This window comes from Jaculus jaculus, chromosome 13 (genome assembly GCF_020740685.1).
Source record: "Jaculus jaculus isolate mJacJac1 chromosome 13, mJacJac1.mat.Y.cur, whole genome shotgun sequence".
Classification (NCBI taxonomy): domain Eukaryota; kingdom Metazoa; phylum Chordata; class Mammalia; order Rodentia; family Dipodidae; genus Jaculus; species Jaculus jaculus.
The window spans coordinates 15,606,465-15,627,003 of record NC_059114.1 but is presented as its reverse complement, the minus strand read 5'-3'; the positions used below and the strand labels follow the sequence as shown (position 1 = coordinate 15,627,003).

The 20,539-nt window shown below is 52.9% G+C and overlaps 1 protein-coding gene across 3 annotated transcripts in view; it reads right to left on the bottom strand.

The window, feature by feature from the left end:
- Positions 1–20,539, bottom strand: part of Pxn (paxillin) — a 62,234-nt gene that overhangs the window by 8,042 nt on the left and 33,653 nt on the right. For 2 of the 3 annotated variants that reach the window (XM_045132251.1, XM_045132250.1), the window contains exons 2-6: positions 5,313–5,539; positions 4,883–4,998; positions 4,397–4,533; positions 4,108–4,309; positions 2,727–2,862 (exon numbers count right to left, since the gene is read on the bottom strand). In XM_045132251.1, coding sequence (XP_044988186.1) covers positions 2,727–2,862; positions 4,108–4,309; positions 4,397–4,533; positions 4,883–4,998; positions 5,313–5,539 — 818 coding nt within the window. Of the gene's footprint in view, positions 1–482; positions 1,338–2,726; positions 2,863–4,107; positions 4,310–4,396; positions 4,534–4,882; positions 4,999–5,312; positions 5,540–20,539 lie in introns of all 3 variants that reach the window. The other variant, XM_045132252.1, reaches the window with a different exon arrangement.

The following is a 20,539-nucleotide window of genomic DNA, read 5'->3' as shown; positions in this document are numbered from 1 at the left end:
TGGAATTAACTCTGTCATCTCAGGGTGGCCTTGAACTCATGGCATTCCTCCTACCTCTGCCTCCCGAGTGCTGGGATTAAAGGTGTGCACCACCACACCCGGCTATCACTCTCATTTTAAAGATAAGAAAACTGAGCCTGGAAGAGGTTACCCAAGGTCACGTGGTAGCAAATACTGGCAGTGTGGTCTGAAGGTCTATGTGGTCACCAAGACCATGCTTTTAGCCATTCTGCACATTGGAATGTCCAGAGCAGTTTATCTAAAGGGAAAAGCAAGAGGTGGGTCACCACACCAAATGGTGGGATCCAGGGAGCTCTGCTGGCCACAGTACCCATTTCTAATTGCTCAACCTCAGGACCATGACCCCTTGGCACTTCCTGTGTAGGCAGACATGCATGGTAGACTGCATGCAGTTAGCGAGGAGCAGCCCACACTCAGACCCGCCAAGACCATGACTAGTGGCTGTGCAAAGTGGTGCCTGCCTGGCCAGAGGTAGAAATCCTCTCAGAGGCGCCAAGTGTGCCTGTGGCCGTGGCATGTGGAGTCTCCGGCTGTTCCTTCCTGGCTTTGGGAGCAGCTCTGATGGTGTCTTCTGGGTTCCTTGAGGTCTCAGGTGCCTGGGCTGCTCCCCTAAGACTTCCCCTCCAGGGAAGCTCTCCATCTAATTGCTCCTTGTCAGCTGGGACAGGGCAACTGCTTTCCAAGTCCCCTGGCTCTGACTTTGTCCTCTCCTGCTGGCCACATTCCTTGGTGATACGCCAGGTGTCAGGGAAGATGGCTTGACGGTCCACGGCCACAACAGTTGGTTCAATTACTTCTGGAAAGCTGCGAGTGGCTTCATGGGGAGTATTGGGCCTGGATGTTGCCAAAGCCCACGGCCACTTCCAAGTGGCAGCCACAACCTCCTCTGGACAAAATGGGATAGCCAATGGCCCCTGGGATCCTGTGCCCCCAGCAGGGGATGCGGTGTGGCAGAGGGGATCACTAGAGGGCTCATTCGTGGAGTTCAGCAGGTCCCTCTTAACTGGAGCCTGGCTCTTGGCACTAAATGACCCCGGAGAACCCTCCACAGTAGGCCACTTTGAATTGCGGATATCAGAAGTCACCTCAAAGCCAGCCAAATCAAGCCAGCTAGGGGCCACAGGGGTCAGAAGGACCTGTCTATTTTCCTCAGTGCATACCTCTGGAGTGGGACCTTGGCCTCCAGGGGTGGGCTTAGTGGTGGAGGCCAGGGCTACAGAAGGCATGGGAGGAGGAGGAGGAAGGGTGTGGGATGGGGATGGAGGTGGGCTGGGCAGCAACTCCGGAGAGCTCTGGGCCACAGCAGAGGAACTGGTCTGGAGGAAAACAAGGAAGAGGAGAGAGGAGAGAGAGAACATGGGGAGAGGTGAGGAAGGGTGATCAAGGCAATAGGTAGGCTTGGCTGAGAGCATATCCAGATGCTAGAGCACTCTTTGGGAAAAGACTCAGACCCCAGAAGTGCTTGCCTAGGCTTCATGTCCTTGGATGACATGAAACCCGGCAACAGAAAGCAGCCACAAGGCCATGCCTGGGCCATGGGGACTAGGAGAGGTAGGTGACAGGGACAGCTAGCCCGAGGAGGTCAGTCCCTGGCGCAAATCAAGGAGATTGGTCCGAGAGCAGCTCGGCCTTCCTCAGGCACTGGCTCCGTTTTCACCGCCCCTGCTGTGCCACCCAGGCAACCCCAGCTTTCCTGTGTTGTCGAGTCCGGCTCTGGGGCACAGCCAGAAGCAGTGCAGCCTTTCTCACGGAACTAACAGCAGTCTTATGGAATGGGCACAGGGCAAGCCAATCCCTGAATCCTGACTTACCTACTGACTGCTCAGAGCCATGCCAACAGGGCTCAGAAAACCAGACGAAATTCTCCACCCCAGACATGTTCCAGCTCCATGTGAGCTCTAGCTGTGAGCCCCAGCTGAAGTGAGGCAGAAGGCACCTTCTGGGCCAAGAATGCATGGAGAGCCTGCTCCCTTCTCGTGTTCCCTAAGTTGTGCCCCAAAGGTCTCTGACCCACATGGAGCTGAAGTCAGCAACTGCTGGACAGTTCTGTCAGCACTAATTCCCCATTGAGATACTGAGCCTCTAAACAAGACACTGTGGGCTGGCAGGCCTGCATACCGCACGCAGATGAGGTGGGGCACCTCAGGCTGATGGCTCCAGGGGCCTGACAGACAGAGCTAGTGCGAACTCAAAACCTCCAGGCAGAGAGGGAAGGATGAAAGTAAGGGAGGAAGGAAGGGAGGCCTGTGGATCCCGTCACCACAGGCAGAAAGAAAGAGGGTGTGTAGAGAACAGCTAGCGTGGGAGACGTGGCTCTGGGGAAAGTGACCTCTCAGGCACGGGATCCTGAGTCTCACAGGGCCCAGCAGAGCACACCTCCCCCACTAAGAGCAGCTCTCAACACAGGGCTCTTTGTCTCTGTGTCCCAGTCCCCTGATCCCCTTGACCTGGGTGGCTGGGAGCGCCAGGAGGAGGAATGTTCCCGCTGGAAGCTTCTCTGGGTTCTCTGCCTTCCCTGTTGCACAGCTTCACCCCACCTGCGTGGGCTCTCTGGCCCCTCCCCTGCCAGCCTGGCCAGGCCAGAAGCACCGCGCGGCTTCTGACTCAGGGCAAGAGCCCGCAACACTGAGGAGCCAAGGGCCAGCTACGCGCAGTGAAGTACGGTGCAGAAGAAATGGATGGGAGACAGAGGGGTCTCAGGGCACCTTAAAATCTGACAGTGAAGCCATGAGCTCGTCCAGCTCCCTGGTGGCAGAGGAGGCCGAGATGCGGGTCTGCTGCTGGCTGGAGGTGACTCGCTGTGGGCTGCTCATCTCGCCCTGGTTCACAGTGATGGCGGGGCTGCAGAGCAGGCATGGTGTCAGTGGGGAGCTCAAGGGCTAGGGTCAGGCTTCCCAGGGGACAAGGACAACACCCAGCTCGGGATGTCACTGGAATCTAGCACCTCTGACCCCGGGGAAGCCCACTAGCACTTATCAACTCGAGGACTCATCGCTGGGAGAGCTCCGTTAGCCAGGAAGTACTGCTCTGAGGTGAGCCGACCAGGGAGGGCAGGACGGCTTAAACGGCATCCCTCCCTGGAAAGACACCTCTGCCCCGGTCTAGGGCAAGTCTGCCTGTCAAACACACCAGCACCCCAAGTATCCTCTATAGCACTGTGCACAGATGGGAGACCACCACCGCATGACGGCACCAGTAAGAGCTAGCACTAAGCCAGGGATGGCGGCTCATGCCTAGAATCCTAGCAATTACTTCTTTAGAGGCTCAGAGATAGGAGGAGTATAAATTTGAGGCCAACCTGGGGAACATAGGGAGTTCCAGTATATCCTAGGCTACAGAGTGAGACTTGTCTCAAAATAAAGAGCTTGCTGGACACCTGTGGTGGCGCAGGCCTTTAATCTCAGTACTCAAAGGCAAAGGTGGGAGGATCATGGTGAGTTCGAGGCCAGCCTGGGACTACAGAATGAGTTCCAGGTCAGCCTGGGCTAGAGTGAGACCCTACCTCAAGAAAAGAGAAAAAACAAAGAGATAACATTAGCTACTTCCCAAGAGCTCTGAGTCCAAAACCTTCCTAAGCACACTGCACACATAATGAGTCTCACTCTATCAACCTAAGTGGTTTTCTCCCCATCACCTGTATGTATCTCTCATCCTGTTCTTGAGGGCGTTCTGAGACAGCGTGTCACTCTACAGACCATTCTATCCTGGAACTCACTCTGTAGCCCCGGATGGCCTTGAATTTGAGATCCTCCCACCTCAGTCTCCCAGATGTTAGGATTATAAGTGAATGTTACTATACGCAACTGCTGCTGTCCCCGTTTACAGACAGAGAGCTGAGGCTTGAGCACCGACACATCCTGACAGCAATATTTCAACTCTACTGTATGGCTGCAATGCCTGGACCAACAGTCACCCAGTCACAAGTAACCTTGCACAATGCTTGCTTTATCTGATTGGTGGTGGCTGGCTGCAAGCAGAGATGGTGTCCACACAACTCCTACCACGTCCCCAGGGCCTGACAAATAAGGGAATGGGTGGCACCAGGGCTCAGTGGCTTTCCCCAACCTAGGAAGAGCCGATACTCACACAGGACTGGGCACAGAACTCTCCAGTTCATCCAAGAGGCTCTCCACACTGGGCCGCATATCCTCCAGGCCTCGGCCCCCATTTCGTTTTGGCTTCTCTTTCGTCAAGGACCCAGCCTTGCCTCCCAGAGGGCTATTATTCTCTGGGATCCCAAAATGAGGGCTCAGGGCTCCAGGTAGTGGGGGGCTTGAGTTGACATCATCTTAAGAGAGGAGAGAAAACAGTCACTCACTCCTTGAGCCCTCCAGGGATCCAGAGGCCAGCAGGTGACCTGGGGACCCAGTCCTACCTGCAGGGAAGCCTGGGGGATTATGCTGCACGGCATTCAGTTCTAGTAACAGGCGGTCAAGTTCAGAGAGGTTGCTACCCAGCGAGGAGCTCATGATGGTAGGTGAAGGTTCAGCTGACTTCTGCTTGTTAGGGAAACTTTGAGAAAAGAAGAAAAGAAGTGAGAACTTCTTGACTTTTCAACCTTGCACTAGAAATCTCAGGCGCACAGGTGGAATGTAAGAAGTCTCCCTTGGAGAGAAGGTAGCGGGCGGGGAAGGGATGTGGGAGGCCAGGGAGGAAGCAAGTCTTGCTTCAGTTCCTCAACTACCGGAGATGCTGTGGGCAGCCCAGCCCATCCTCTGCATGGAGACAGCAGTGACAAGACAGAGGGGCCAGGTGACAGAAATGGGAGCTGGGCACGGGCCTCAGGGACTGCTGTAACAAAACCAGTGACTGGGGAGTTTTCTAGCAGGAGAGAGACAAATGTGGGGTGCTGGGCCTGTACCTGTAGACGTGCTCCTCCTCGCCTGCTCGGGAGCACGGAGGACCCACGCCGTCTTGGGGGTTGGAGGCACCAGGGGCTTTGGCACTGGAGCTGTACACGGGTGATGGGGATGGAGGCTATGGAAAGAGAAGAGAACTAGCCCAATGGAGAGAAAGAAACTGGGGACAGGACAGCTGGAGTCAACCCCAGGTGCCTCCTGCTCACAGGCAGTCTCACCAGGGAATTTCCACACTCTGGCCGGGTGATTAACACTTGGTCACTACCCCTCCCCTCACGTGGTGGGCAGAAAGGCAGAGTCTGGTTGGGAGCAGCCAAGGAGCCCGACCATTCCCACGACTCCACTCCCCCACTGGCTTCCCACGTCCCTGGAAAATAAGTTCCTTTTGCCCAGAAGGCGCTGAGGGCATCTTAGGACTTCTGCACACCTTACCTGCTGGTGGGTGAATCGGGAGCCACTGGTCTGCCACTGGTCTAAGGGGTCAAAAACTGTCCCATTGAGGGCCTCGTTGGACGGGGGTGGTGGGACAGGGGGTGGCACCGCAATCTCCTGGTACGTGTGGCTTCCAGTTGGGTAGGAGTAGGGAGGCTCCTCAGATAAGAACACGGGCCGTTTGGAGATGTGGGAGGTGGTAGATTCCAAGTCTGCCAACAGCGCGTCTGTAAAGAGAAGGATACGGGGAGCAGATGAGAGCCAGACCTCCTGGGAACTTTCTGGAAGCAGTGCCCTGCCTGTCTGAACCTCAAGTCTGCTGGGCACCTGCCCCACCCAGGGGAGAAACCATCTCCTCAGGACAGGAAACTGCCAACCAGCCCAGGCCTGGCTAAGAGGAAGACAACTGGGAAAGCCAGCCCAGACAGAAGGAGCTCAGCTCGCTCCAGGCTGCGCCCCGCGGCTCTCCTACCTCGGGGCTCAGCACCTGGCTCTGCTCCTCCAGACAGGGCTGTGTTGCTCACTGGTATGAGTGACCGCTGCCTCCCTGGAACTCCGACTCCTCCGCAGGGCAAATGGGAGGGCGGGCGGGGAGGGGCCCCACGTCACATCATTATCACAGGGAGGGGCTGGGCAGTGCCAGGCCTTCACTGCACTTCCGAGAGCTCCAGTCCACAGACAAGAAAGGGTCCCGGGAGCACCTTGCCCTCCTCACCAGGTGGATGCAGAACCCCAAGCTCCAGGTACCTCCTTATGACCCAGGCTATGGGACGAGGTATGTGGAGTGGGGGGCTGGCATGCAGCCAGCACAACAGTGCCCACGCCCTCGGTGAGCCTGGGGCAAGACTGCTCCGCTGGCTGTTTCTGTGGAAGGCTGGCAAGCAGCCTAGCCCCAGAGGCTCCAGGGCCCTACTACCCTGCTTTTAAGAGCAGCAAGCTTCCATTACCTGGGCACCCGGGGCTCTGGGTCTCCCCAGGCTCCAAAGGAGAAGGATACAGCTAGGACAGGAGAGGGACATGCTGACCTTCCTGCCCCATCCCTCCTCTCCTGGGACTCTCACTGCCCCGTCGCCTTCACAGGCCACAGAGTCCAGTCCCAGATGCCACACTCATTTCTGCTGTGCCCACTGCCTTATTCGCTCCGTGACCTGCCTCAGGGTGATAATCAAAACACAGTGGATGCATAGATCACTACTGCTAACCATTTACATACTCAGTCCTGGCTGACCCTCCTAATGGCCTGAAATGTAGAAATCTGGTCTTCTTTTAGATGAGGAAAGTGGCTTGCAGAGCCAGAGACACCAGCCCCAAGTAACAAAGGGCCTTATAAATCCCAAACCCCAAACCCACCTACAAGAGGTAGATTGAAACATGATGCCAAATTGAAAGAGTTCAACTTTTTTGTTTGTTTGAAGCAGCGTCACTCTAGCCCAGGCTGGCACCATCACACCCAGCTAAATCCAACCTTCTTTATTTTTAGGTTTTCTGAGGTAGGGTTTTGCTGTAGTCCAGGCTGACCTGGAATTCACTATGTAGTCTCAGAGTGGCCTTGAACTCAGGGCGAGCCTCCTCCCTCTGCCTCCCCAGTGTGGGGATTAAAGGCGTGCCCCACACCCATCTTGCATTCAGCTTCTTAAATGTCAGAAGCCCAAGGTTTGAAGGCGACCAGTCTGATCCTTCCACGCAGCCGGTCCCCAGCCCTGCTCTCCCTCTGAAGGGAGAAGGGGCCACGCATACTACCAGCAGCTCTGATCACCTAACCCCTAGCCAGTCACACGTACCCTGGGTTCTTTCCTGATGGTGATGGCGACGAAACTACTCCAAGGCTTAGACTGTGAGTTCTGGTTGCCTGCTTCTGAAGAAGGTCAGTTCCTGCAGCCCCTCCCCACTCCTGGTCCTTTAAAGAGAGCCCGGCTTCCTGTCCTTCCTGTCGCCAGCAAACCGGAACTAGAGAGAGTCTAAATGTGTCTAGGTAACAGCCAGCGGAAAAGGAACCAGTGTCCAGGGCCAATCCCAACTGCCTTCTTGAGGGCCACACCTGCCGCCTTATCTCCAAGCAGTGTCCCTATTTCCTCTGGGTCCAACCCAGAGGGGGCGGAGCCCTTCCTCCTTTATCAAGGCCAGAACCAGTGGGAAGGGCAGGCAACCTCTAGCGGGGTTGTCAGTCCCAAATACCTTCCAGGGCTAAGAGCTTCTTCTCCCCCCACCACAGCACTAGTGGAGTGGAAACTGTAGTCCAGAGGCAACCATGCCCTCACTGCTGAAGTGGCAACACAAGCCTCTGAGCTCCAAAAACTCCATGGAGGACGAATGGTCAGCGTTCCCTGCTAGACACTCTCCATCAGGGACCGGCTGCCAGTTCATCACACACTCACCCCCGCACAGATGATGTGACTCCAAGTCTGGCTTACTGGCTTATGGGTTGGATTCTGGTTCGAAATCAATGGACTTTTTTCTACTTTTGTGGTGCTGGGGAGGGAATCCAGAGCCTTACACAGAGCAGACAAGAACTCTTAACACTGTGCTATGGTCCCAGCCCTTGGTTTTTTTTTGTTTTTTTTTTGAAAGAGGGTCTTGCTATGTAAACCAGACTGGCCTCAAACTCTCAATTCTCCTGCCTCCATCACATGCCTGGTTTTCAGCAAATTCTTTTTGTTTTGTTTTTCCTTTTCTTTTTAATTTATTTAAGGGAGAGAGGTTTATTTTCTCAACAAGTTCTTTTCAACACAGACGCCCAAGTTGGTCAGACAACTGAGTCCCAACTCTTCTATCTTCTACCCACAGTATTTTCTCTGTAAGCTGTGGTGAATAATTCTTACCCCAGAAAGCACTGGGTGAAGTATACAAGAGATGTTAAAGTACATTAGCTACAAACATCAGATCTATTTGTTTTGTGAAGTCCAGAGACACTTCTCTGCCTTTCAAGAATAGAATCTGGGCAAAACATGAACAGAGCAACCTTAACTAGGCAAAAAAAAAAAAAAAAAAAAAAAGGAGTAAAAGCCAGGCATGGTGGGACATGCCTTTAATCCCAGAACTCTGGAAGCAGAAGTAGGAGGATCACTGTGAGTTCAAGGCCACCCTGATTCTACATAGTGAATTCCAGGTCAGCCTGGACTACAGTGAGACCCTGCCTCAAAAAACAAACAAGAGAAGAAAAAAAAAGAAACACCTAGAGTAATAAAGCAGCATTCGAAGAATAGCCTGCATGGCAGGGAGAAGGCCCATTATTCTTCCATTTTCTGCAGATGTTTGCCTGCCTGGGAGAGTCGGAACCCCCGCAACACAAACACAAACACAGTCTCTGGCATGGCTCCCTCCTGTCCTTCCACCCTTAGTCCTTGCCTGGTGATCTGGAAGGACTCAGTGTCATTGTACCCCAAGGACCCCCACAAACTGCTCAGGCGCCAGCTCTACTCGGGATTCTTGTGGTTGCAGATGCCTGACATTCCCGTACGGGCTGCAAAATGGTTACGAGCCCGAGTCCCGTGCTAGCTCAGCAAACTCCGCCCTGACTTGCCTCAGCAGAGCCAGGAAGAGCCTGCAGAAAGCAGCCCACCACCTGCGGGTGCTAGAGTCCCACCCAGGAGTTTCCCTCAGATTTCACCTCAGCTACCACCTTTTGCCCAGCTCTAAATACCCAAAGGGCAGGCTGAGAAATTCCTTCCATTCATACCATGATTGGTGTCTAACCACCCCCCCCTTAGAGATGCTGAAGATCAGAAACAGACTCTCTTTTCCCACATGCCAGAAAGACAGTCAGGGGTGTGCATTTGGGCTGTCAGAGATCTCAAAGTTCTTCAACATCACTCTGCTAAATTGTTGGCTCTAGGCCCAAGACCATTCCAATAAAAGTCACCCCGTGAGAGGAAAACGCCTGCAGCCCCTGGGATACCAACCCTCCCTCTGACTTGCACAGCTGCAGAAGGTGGCACCTTACAACCTGTCGGTAGGAGATGGGGTGGTGGGGGCAGGTGGTGAGAAGGGGACTGGCTGTTTCAAGGCCAGGCACAGCAGGGTGCAAATCCTCAGCAAGCCAGTTGGAACTGAACGTTTGTATGTATGACTGGCTGAGTTAAGGGTGTGGATCATCTGCCGCTAACCACCAGGGGGCGCCATTGGTCCACTGCTTTCCTGCCTCCGGAGTAACCAAAGGTAACCTCAGGCAATCACGGAACTTTCTAGTTGAGATGGGGAAGACCAGGGAGTCCCCAGCCACGAGAACTTTCAGTCCCAGATAAGCTGAATGAGTGGAGGCACAGAGCAGGCTAGTGGCAAGAACATTAAGTGACCTGGGTGTCATCTCTGGAGCATACTGAACTTGGGAGGTGCTACCTATATAGTTCATATAGCTGAAGGCCCCCCACAGATCCAAAGGGACACACTCCCTCATCTCCATGGCTTTCTCCTCCACTCCACAGCTGCACCAGGCCAGGGGAACAGCTCACAGCAATTTAGGCTGGGAGGCTATGCCAGGGCACAGTGCACAGGGGACCAGGCTGAAAGAAAGAGGCCCTTAGCCAGTTGTGATGACACATGCCTATAATCTCAGTACTCAGGATGCCGAGACAGAGGGATTGCTACAAGTAACCAGCCAGCTAGAGCTACATAGCAAAGATCCTATCTCAAAACAACAAAAATCAGAAAAGGGGGACTGGAGAAATGGCTAGTGGTTAAGGCACTTGCCTGCAAAGCCAAAGGACGTAGGTTTGATTCCCCAGGACCCACATAAGCCAGACACACAGGTGGCACATGCATCTGGAGTTTGTTTGCAGCAGCTGGAGGCCCTGGCACACCCATTCTTTCTATCTGTCCCTCTCCCCCACTCTCTCTCAAATAAATCAATAAATCAATCAATCAATAAATAAATAAATAAAATTTTTTTTTAAAGGAAAGGTTCCTTCCCTGTGACAACCAAAATAGGAGGAAGTATGCAGGTCTTCAACCCTGAGGGCTGAGATCCAGGCATCCTTAGCCCCACGGCCTGCCTAAGAAGGAACTGACTGAGGGGCCCTTGCATCACTCTGCCTACATCTCTCAAGTAATGCTACAGTTGTGCCCCTCAAGTTCCCATACCAGCCCAGGGATGCAGGCTGGAGGGGTATCTACTAGACCCTCTAGGACCCAGGCTAATCCACTGACACACAACACTCCATAATGGGCTCGAGAGCAATCAGCGGGTCTGGGAGGGAGCCAGTAGAAGAACTCTTGCTTAGGGAACCCTGGGGTCAATCCCCAGGAGCCCCTCCAAAACAAGGACAAGAGGAAGACTGAATAGCACTTCCTATCGCCACCCCCAAGCAGAGTAAAGAAGCAAGTGAGGGTTCTTTCACAAGCTGGGCTTCCTCCTCCTACCAGGACCCAGCCACCACATCTCAGCATGCCACCACATCTCAGTGTGTGACTGCCTAGGTAGGTATCAAGAGAGATGAGCCAAAAGTCTGCCCAAGACGGTTCAAGTGTGGGCGGCCCGCGAGAGGGCGGCGGACGCACAGTTACTCCTTTCCCTCCTCTCAGGACACCGGCCGTTCCAACTTGCACACGGGCATTGAGAGCCGCGTGTCCTGCTCGCCGGCTGAACTGCTCGGGCAGGTTGCTCCAAGGTGCTTGTGCCTCAGTTTCCTTGCCTGATCTGCAGTCCCAGAAATGTCAGCTTTTTTTTTTTTTTTTTTGCATGTGTGTGATGTGTGGTGGACGCAGGTGTGTGTGCAGATGCGCTTATCCTATGTACATGCGGATGGAGACCAGAGGAGAATGTTGGAGGTCCTCTACACACATCTTTCTTGAGATGAGATCTCTCTCGACCCAGAGCTACCTGCCATAGGTCAGCTAGCCCCAGTGGCTCTCCAGTTTCCACACACCTCATCATGGACTGGGTTTACACACATGCAAAGGTGTGCCCAGCTTTTTTTTTTTTTTTTTTTTTTAACATGGATTCTAGGGAGTTGAACTTGAACTTGGCAATCTCTGGCTCAAGAGACCCTCATACTTAGCTGGCAAGCGCTCTTAACCATTGATCCCTCTTCCTAGCCCAAATGTCACTGTTTTAGTCACAGGATTAGGAGTAAGCAAGGAAGCAGACATAAAGTGCCTACTTAGCACAGAGTTGGTAAAGGCAGCTGAGGGGCAGATAGGAGTTCCCTCCCAGAGAAAGCAACTCCTACCCGGAGGGCAAAGGTTGCTACATACAGTGCTAGGACAAGAGACAGAACTCCATCCTAGCCAAAACAAAGCCTTGAGGGGAACCTGCCACCTCTCAGCCTGACCACAAAGGCTGGAACGGTTAAGTAAAGGGCACTGGGTCATTGAGCCAGCTATCCCACAGTTACCACTCCTGGCTCCTCCATCCACAGGCCCAGGCTCAGGAAGACAGACAGCCCCTGAGCCATCAGGAAGGCTCACCTCACTGTGCCTCTCTTTCTGAGGTTTGGGCGAGAAAGTCCTACCCTTCTCCCACAAGCCAGCGAAACTCGGCTTTCCAGGCCCCAGGCAGGGCCTCGCACTGCTTCCTTAGGAGCTAAGCGGCAGCATGAAGGAGCAGCCAAAACTTCCCCTGGAAGCCTAGCACAGGCAACAGGGGTGGCTACGGCTCCAGGGCCTCCTCAGCAGCCCACTGTCCGTACCTTCAGTGTCATGTGAAAGTCAACGTAGACTTTCAGAGACTTCGAGCTCTGCCAGTCTCTGAGATCCCTCCCAGGAGGGCATCTACAGAAGCCTAGCCGTATGGTCTGCCTACCCAGTTGGGCCCAGAACTCTGGGCAAGGGAGGAGTCAGGTCCCCTGCTGACTACCTGGGTCAAGTAGGTGGCCTGGGGTGTCACAGAAGCTGCCCCTTACGACTGCGCAGGGGGAGGGAGGCAGCAGCGAGGGGGCTCAGGCCGTCAAGACAGCTCAGGGTGGCCCATCATCCCGCTCCCTTCAATGAGGCCGGAGAGAAGAGCACTGGCACGCCTTCTCCCCGGCCTGGCCCTTCCCCCACTCCAGAGCAGAGAGCAGGCCAGCAGAGGTAATCCAATCCGCGGCAGGGTGCTCAGATTCAGTGAGTAACTCCCCAGGAATGGGGAGCTGGGTATATTTATCCTGATAACTGTCCTGTCTGTCCTCAGGGAAGGCAGCTCTGAGGCTAGCAAGGGCCAATCCACAATGAGGCCAAATGCACACCGCCTCTACCCAGGCCAGAGACCTAGGACGCGGATCGGACTAGGAACTCTATCTCCTGGAGCGGGGGGCCTTCCCTACCAACCCGGGCTCTCGTTAACTATCTTCTTGCCAAGATTGAAGCTCCGGATAACAGGGGGTTTGTCCACCTTGCTGGACTCCATATCCTGGCAGACACATGAACAGCTAGATGACAAGGGGACTGTGAAGAAGAGAAGGTTGAGGAAGGAGCAGAGAAAACAGCCAGTGCCCCGGAGGACCAGGTGCCCAGGCTGCTGAGTGCCCGTCAACACGTCGGATACCTATATGATTGTCTTCTCATCAGTAAAGTGGGCAGAACCCGGCCTGTTCCCATTCCCGGTAGCAAGTTCTGAGGAGGATTAATAGTTGCTGAGACTGAGTTCTTCAGGACTCTGTGAAACCATGAGTATCAGAACCCCAGGCAGGAACCGCTCTCCCCAAGAGGAGGGAGGAGATGAGACTGATACCATAGTGTCACTTAACTTTTTTTTTTTTTCTGAGGTAGAGCCTCACTCTAGCTCAGGCTGACCTGGAATTCACTATGTAGTCTCAGGGTGGCCTTGAATTCATGGTGATCCTCCTACCTCTGCCTCCCAAGTGCTGGGATTAAAGGCATGCGCCACCACGCCTGGCTCACTTAAATATTTTTCAACAGTTGTGCCTACAGGGTATGAAGACTCAGCCACCAAATCTCCCGCTGACTCACGCACAGGAACTGCTGTTTCACCCTCAGCCTGAAGGAGGTGTGGGCCGGGGTGACACACAGGAAGCCAGGAGGAAAGGCTCAAGAGTTTTCCAACCTGCTGCAGGGACAGAGGGGCTTGGCAGCACCTTCCTATGAGCCAGAGGCTGGTTTCCTGTCTGCTACCAAGCTCTGACTGGCAAAGGCTGACACAACATAAGTGTGCAGGCGGGCCTGCTTGCTTTACTGGGTACCTGACTTGCACCCAAGGTCACAGGGAACCAGAGAAAATAAGCCCGACTGTGTCAGCTCCCTCTGCACCAGGCACTGAGCACACACACAGGGCCCACCAAGCAGGCCTTGGCAGCAGTGGCTTTCCCACCTAAGCAGGGCCTGAAGGTTGCACAGGAACAGGACCAGGAGATGGAGGCAGCCCCCATTCACTCGAAGCACGTGCACACACTGCCCCTGGCTACTGACCCAGCAATACCATCCAGGCTGGCCAAGCACCGGAGTCTCATGCCTAAAAGAACTCATCTTGGGCCTGGAGAAAGAGATGACTTTTAGCAGTTAAGGCATTTGCCTGCAAAGCCAAAGGACCCAGTTTCGATTCTCCAGGACCCACATAAGCCAGATGCACAAGGTGGCGCATGCCTCTGGAGTTCATGTGCAGTGGCTAGAGGCCCTAGTGTGCCCATTTTTTTTTCTCTCTCTCAAATAAATAAATAAGTAAAATATGTTTTAAAAGGGGGGCTGGAGAACTGGCTTAGTGGTTAAGGCATTTGCCTGCAAAGCCAAAGGACCTCAGTTCGATTCCCCAGGACCCATGTAAGCCACATGCACAAGGTGGCACATACATCTGGAGTTCGTTTGCAGTGGCTGGAGGCCCTGGTGTGCCCATTCTCTCTCTCCCTCCTTCTGCCTCTGCCTCTTTCTCTCTCTCAAATAAATTAATTAAAAGAAGAAGAAGGAAAAACAAAAAACAAAAAAACAAGAACTCTCCATGGCCAAGACGAGAGTGAGGCCTCTCGCTCAGGTTCCTTAAGCTCACCCAGAGACTCTGAACCTTTTAAGGTCAAGGGTCCCACTTGAGGCCCATCCATCCCTCCTTCCCTCCCGTTCCCTCAATGGGTAAAACACAGGTTCACAAATAAAAAGACAGCCTCAAGCCCAGGAGATTCGTGTGCTGGAAATGTCCTCAGCTCTTTCCAAATCCACTCCAGTCCCTTCCTGCATCTGGGCTCTTCCAGGCAAATGGGTCTGTTATAGAACAGGGCGGCTCCTCTGCGCCTCTCCCCATGCTAATCACCAACAGAGGTTAGGAGGGGCTCACCAGTGAGTCATTGCTGGCCCCAGAGAGACCCGAACAAAAAGTTCAAAAGTTTGCCTGTTCCTGGGATGAGCTGTAATCTTTTCACAGTGTTTGTGGATTTCAAAGCAAGAGTAACCCCACTCTTGACTAGTCATTTTTTTTTTTTTCTTTTTCAAGGTATGTTCTCACCATAGCCCTGGCTGGCCTGGAACTCGGCTCGACAAATTTTGACTAAAGAACACAGCTCTGTCACATGTCACCCTTTTTTTTTGTTTTGTTTTGTTCTGTCTTTTGAGGTACGGTCGCACTCTACCCTGGCTGACCTGGAATTCACTATGTAGCTCAGGCTGGTCTCCAACTCATGGTGATCCTCCTACTTCTGCTTCCTAAGTACTGGGATTAAAGGTGTGTACTACCGTGCCCAGCTAAATATTTTTTTTTAATTTATTTATTTGAGAGCGACAGACACAGAGAGAAAGGCAGATAGAGGGAGAGAGAGAGAATGGGCACGCCAGGGCTTCCAGCCTCTGCAAACAAACTCCAGACGCGTGCGCCCCCTTGTGCATCTGGCTAACGTGGGACCTGGGGAACCGAGCCTCGAACCAGGGTCCTTAGGCTTCACAGGCAAGCGCTTAACCACTAAGCCATCTCTCCAGCCCCCCAGCTAAATATTTTTATTTATTTATTTTAGAAACAGAAACAGACACACACATAGAGGGAGAAAGAGTGAGTATGGGCACTCCAGAGCCTCTGCCACTGCAAACAAACTCTAGACATATGCGCCACTTTGTGCATCTGGCTTTACATGGGAACTATGGAATCGACCCTGGGCTGTTAGGCTTTACAAGCAAGCGCCTTTAACCACTGAACCACCTCATCAGTCCCCAGGCTGGCTTTAGCCATTAGATGTCAGCCTTCTAACTGCTGGGATAACAGACACACACTACCATACCTAAAACCTTCCGTATGTGGGTCCCATCTTCACTCACCTCTCCCAGCAGATGGGACATGGCGTGGTGACTCCTGTAATGTCAGCCAGCCAAGAAGCTGACACACAGGACCACAAGTTTGAGTCCAGACCAAGCAATATAGGAAATCACAAAACAAAACTAAATCACACAAAAAAATAATAAGTATATGCATAGGTTATATACAAATAATATGCCACTTCTATTGAGTGTATGTGGAGCTGGTATCTGAGGACTATATTTTTATTTTATTTTTGGTTTTTCAAGGAAGGGTTTCACTCTAGCCCAGGCTGACCTGGAATTCACTATGTAGTCTCAGGGTGGCCTCGAACTCACGGCAATCCTCCTACCTCTGCCTCCCGAATGCTGGGGTTAAAAGTGTGCGCCACCATACCCGGCTTTCCATACCACAGATTTGACTGCTCTTGTGTCCTTGGGGTCTGGGACAGTCACATAGCTCAGTGTACAGCCTTCTGGTATCCCGCCCACATGGCAGTGTGGTCCAGTAGGAAGAATGGGCCAGGTGGGTAGCATTTGAGAGGCAAAGGTAGGATCACTGTGAGTTCAAGGCCAGCCTGGGACTACAGAGTGAATTCTAGGTCAGCCGGGGCTAGAGATCCTACCTTGGAGGGCGGGGGAGGATGGGCTTCCTGGTAGAGAGGCAGATGGCTTTAAATCCACTGCTCACTAGCCTGGTGAGCCTACCGAGCTTCAGTTTACTAAAACCCCTCATAGAGCACATGGTGAGTAATGGGTGAAAAAAAAAAAACAAATGAGAAAACCATCATGGTGACTGGGGATAAAATAAATGCAGGCCTCCCACCCTGACACAGCGGAGATGCAGACACGTGGTAAATAAATCTACACCACTGATTTCCAGGTCCCTGTGGATGGGAGGGGGAGGTGCTGGAGCCAGGGACTGCAGCCAGAGATCCCGGGAGCAGTGACAGATTGTAACTGACTGGGGCCTGTATGCTGAGCAAACCACTGATCTCACCCTCTGTGCCTGGGGTTCACTCCAAGCCTTCCTTGGAGAGCATCGGCTGAGCCCCGCAGCCTCCAACTCTCCCCCACCAAGGGCAAGGACCAAGACAGGGGAGCTGCCGGGCTCCGGTGCGCCCGCTGCCGGCCCTGAGGCTTTGAACCTGGAGCTGCTGGAGCTCCACGGAAGCCTCTAGAGAAACAAGCCTAGGAACGAGCCTCTGCGCTGTCACTGGGAAGGTCAGAGTGACAAAGAGGGACCACAGACAGGGCTGTGTGCCAGAAAGCAGCTCCAGCAGGGAGAGAGAAACAACCCTTCCGGAGCATCTCGACTTCATGACCCCACGGCACAGGTCAGGATGAAGAGGCCCAGGGCTGCCCGGTGAGTGTGCTCGGCAGGCGGTCACTTTCCCACGAGGGCAGCAGCCTTCGGTTCCCACTCGGCTAATGCCACTCTCCACTTCAAGGCCCCGGGAGGAATCCAAGAAGACAGGCCACATGGGCTGGAGAGATGGCTTAGCGGTTAAGCACTTGCCTGTGAAGCCTAAGGACCCCGGTTCGAGGCTCGGTTCCCCAGGTCCCACATTAGCTAGATGCACAAGGGGGCGCACGCGTCTGGAGTTCGTTTGCAGAGGCTGGAAGCCCTGGCACACCCATTCTCTCTCTCTCCCTCTATCTATCTTTCTCTCTGAGTCTGTCGCTCTCAAATAAATAAATAAAAAATTAAAAAAAAAAAAGAAGAAGAAGACAGGCCACTGGGGGGCATTGCCACCACTGGCCCATGTCTTCTTGCCTTCTCCTATTCTGGAAGCTCCACGTTCCAGACCTGCTGAGTGTCCTCCTCCTGTGCTCTCCTCATATCGTTCACTGCCGTTGCTACCTGAGCACCACCATGCAAGACAGGGCTTACCCAGACACCAGTCTGCAACCTCACACAAGTGGCATGAAAATCACCAGCTGACAGGCAGGCAGACACAGCTTCCCTATATACACCAAGCCAGCCAGACGAGGGAGAAACAGACAGCTGGCCTGGACACCCCAAGCCACAGTCAACTTGGACGGTATTCCAGTGGACAGCTACGTGCCTCACTCCGGCACTTACTCTACTAAGCAAAAAGGCAGGTGCTGCCACAGGTTTCTACCTCTGTAAAAAGCTGCTCCCATTTGCCCCAGGTCAAGGGCACCAGCACACTGGCCCTGAGCTGAGAGCCATCCTTGGCCTTCTGCTCTCACTGATGCATGATCAGTCAACTGTCAGGTGCACTACCAGCCGTCCCTGGCTGGCAATCATCAAGTATTGGCATGTACAACTGATCTGCTTTTACTTTGACAAAAAATCGACTGAAGCGGATCCAAGACGATTCCAGGACCCTGGATCCCACCAACATGTGTTCCAAATGTGCTGTTTTTCTTTTTCAATAGTTTTATTTATGTATTTTAATTATTATTTATTTTTATTTATTTGAGAGGAAGAGAGAAATAGGCAGGGAGAGAGAGAGAGAGAAAGAGAATGGGTGCGCCAGGGCCTCCAGCCACTGCAAATGAACTCCAGATGCATACGCCCCCTTGTGCATCTAGCTTATATGGGTCCTGGGTAATCACACTTGAGCCCTTTTGGCTTTGCATACAAGCACCTTAACTGCTAAGCCATCTTCCTATTATGTATTTGAGGGAGGGAGTGAGTGAGTAAGTGAGTACAGGCATGCCAGGGCCTCTTGCCTCTCCAAGAGAACTCTAGGCACCTGTGCTACTTTGTGCACCCGGCTTTACTTGGGTACTGGGGAATTGAACTCAGTCTATAGGCTTTGCAAGCAAGAGCCTTTAACTGATGAGCCATCTCTCCAGCTAATATGCTTTCTTTTTATTAAATTTTATTTATTTATTTAAGAGAGAGAAAAAAATAATAAACAGGCACACCAGGGCCTCCTGCCATCACAAACTCACTCCAGACACATGCACCACTTTGTGCATCTGGCTTTACATGGGTACTGGGGAATTGAACCTGGGTCCTTTGGGTTTGAAGGCAAGTGCCTTAACTGCTGAGTCATCTCTTTAGCCCCTAATATGCTTTCTTTTTTCTTTCTCTTTCTTTTTTTTGAGGCAAGCCCAACAGACTGACCTTTTTTTTTTTTTTTCTATGAGAGGGAGGGAGAAAATTGGCCTGCTAGGGCCTCCAACCACTACAATCGAACTCTAGATGTGTGAGTTACCTTGTACACACATGCAACCTTGCACGCTTGCATCACTTTGTGGGTCTGGCTTACGTGGGACCTGGAGAGTCAAGCATGGGTCCTTAGGTTTCATAGGTAAGCACCTTAGCCACTAAGCCATCTCTCCAGCCCTAATGTGCTTTCTTGAATGAGAGAAGGCTGGGAAGTGCAAAGAACCCCAGACACACCCCAGGGTGTCATATGCAGGGTATGTTGTGGAGGAATGTGAGTTGAAACCACAACATCAGATGGTCAGCAGTTCTGAGAAGAAGGGGGAAGGGAGAAGAAGGGCCAGGCCAGCAGCCCACAGCACCTCCCCTCCTCACTGAGCTTCAAGAACACCTGTACTGCCCTACAAGCACTGACACCCTCCAGACCCGGGTCGCATAATATTTGGAAGCCATCTGCTGAGTCCAGGGCTCCAGGAAGTGAGGAGGCCCCTTGACAGCTGGTGTCACTGCAGAGAGTTGGCACCTTCCAAACAAGGGCCCATCCCATGCGCAAAAGCTCAAAGTCTCATCTGAGTCCTCCACCCCCGAGCTCCCAATACTTGCTTGCAGGTAATGAATTAACCCAAAATGAGCCCGTGGCAGGATGATAGTGCTGCCCTGTAAAAGGAGAGATATGCCACCATCCTGAAGAGGACAAGGCAGATTCACCAGAAGCCCACATCCTCCCTGACTCTCACATTTGGAAAATCTGACTCTTCTTGGACAGGGAGGAAACAGATGGTGGCCGCAGAGTTACACTAAGAAACCACAATAGGAGGAGGAGGAAAATGGACTTTCCTGAATCAAAATGTGTTCAGGGACCTCGGGGTTCTCGGCCGGCTGACAGAGCTCACAAGTACAGAGGCATCAAGGTGCAGGCAGGAGAAAAATAGTACAGAACCAGCCAGGCACGGTGGCACACGCAGAGGTAGAAGGATTGCCATGAGCTCGAGGCCTGCCTGGGACTACATAACAAATTCCAGGTCAGCCTGAGCTACAGCAAGACCCTACCAATGAATAAATAAATAGTATAGAACCAAAATAGTCAAAATAGTCAGCCTGCAAGAATCCTACCAACCCTAGACTTGAGGCCCCTAGCCAAGCAGACACCAATTGTCATGGGTAAGCTGAGCAACGGCGACGATGCACTGGGACTCATGTGACAGAGGGCTCCTGCTTGGCTTGGCCAGCTGGTTACCCCAGGAGATTGATATGGGCGTAGAAGAGGGTAGGACCCACCACATCCCTGATTTGAATTTTATTTGAGGAGACAGTCTGGGGCTCTGGGAGTCCAACCCAGCAGGGCTCGGACAGATGGTAACAGTGCCTGGCTGTGATGCCCAGAAATATCACACAGGAAGTCACCAATGTACACACAGGGAGCATTCCAAAAATGTGTTTGGAAGCTGCATTTGAACCATGGAGACAGTGTTCTCACAGGAACACCACACTGAGGGGAGGTTTGGGTGAATGTTCAGGTGGACTGCTGACATCACTCTGTCCACCAGTGCTAGATTCTGCAGTGTTTGTGGCCACCGCTCTCCTACCTAAGGTGTGGAAGAGAAGGCACACCTGGGCTGGGCCAGACTGCTGAGTCTGGAGTACTCGAGTTCACCATTTAAAAAGAGTTTTTAAAGCCAGGCGTGGTGGTACATATCTTTAATCCCAGCATCCAGGAGGCAGAGGTAGGAGGATTGCCATGATCAAGGCCACCCTGAAACTACATAGTGAATTCCAGGTCGGCCTGAGCTAGAGTGAGACCCTACTCAAAAAAACAAAAAATAAATAAATAAATAAAAATAAAGCCGGGCGTGGTGGTGCACGCCTTTAATCCCAGCACTCAGGAGGCAAAGGTAGGAGGACTACCGTGAGTTCGAGGCTACCCTGAGACCCCATAGTGAATTCT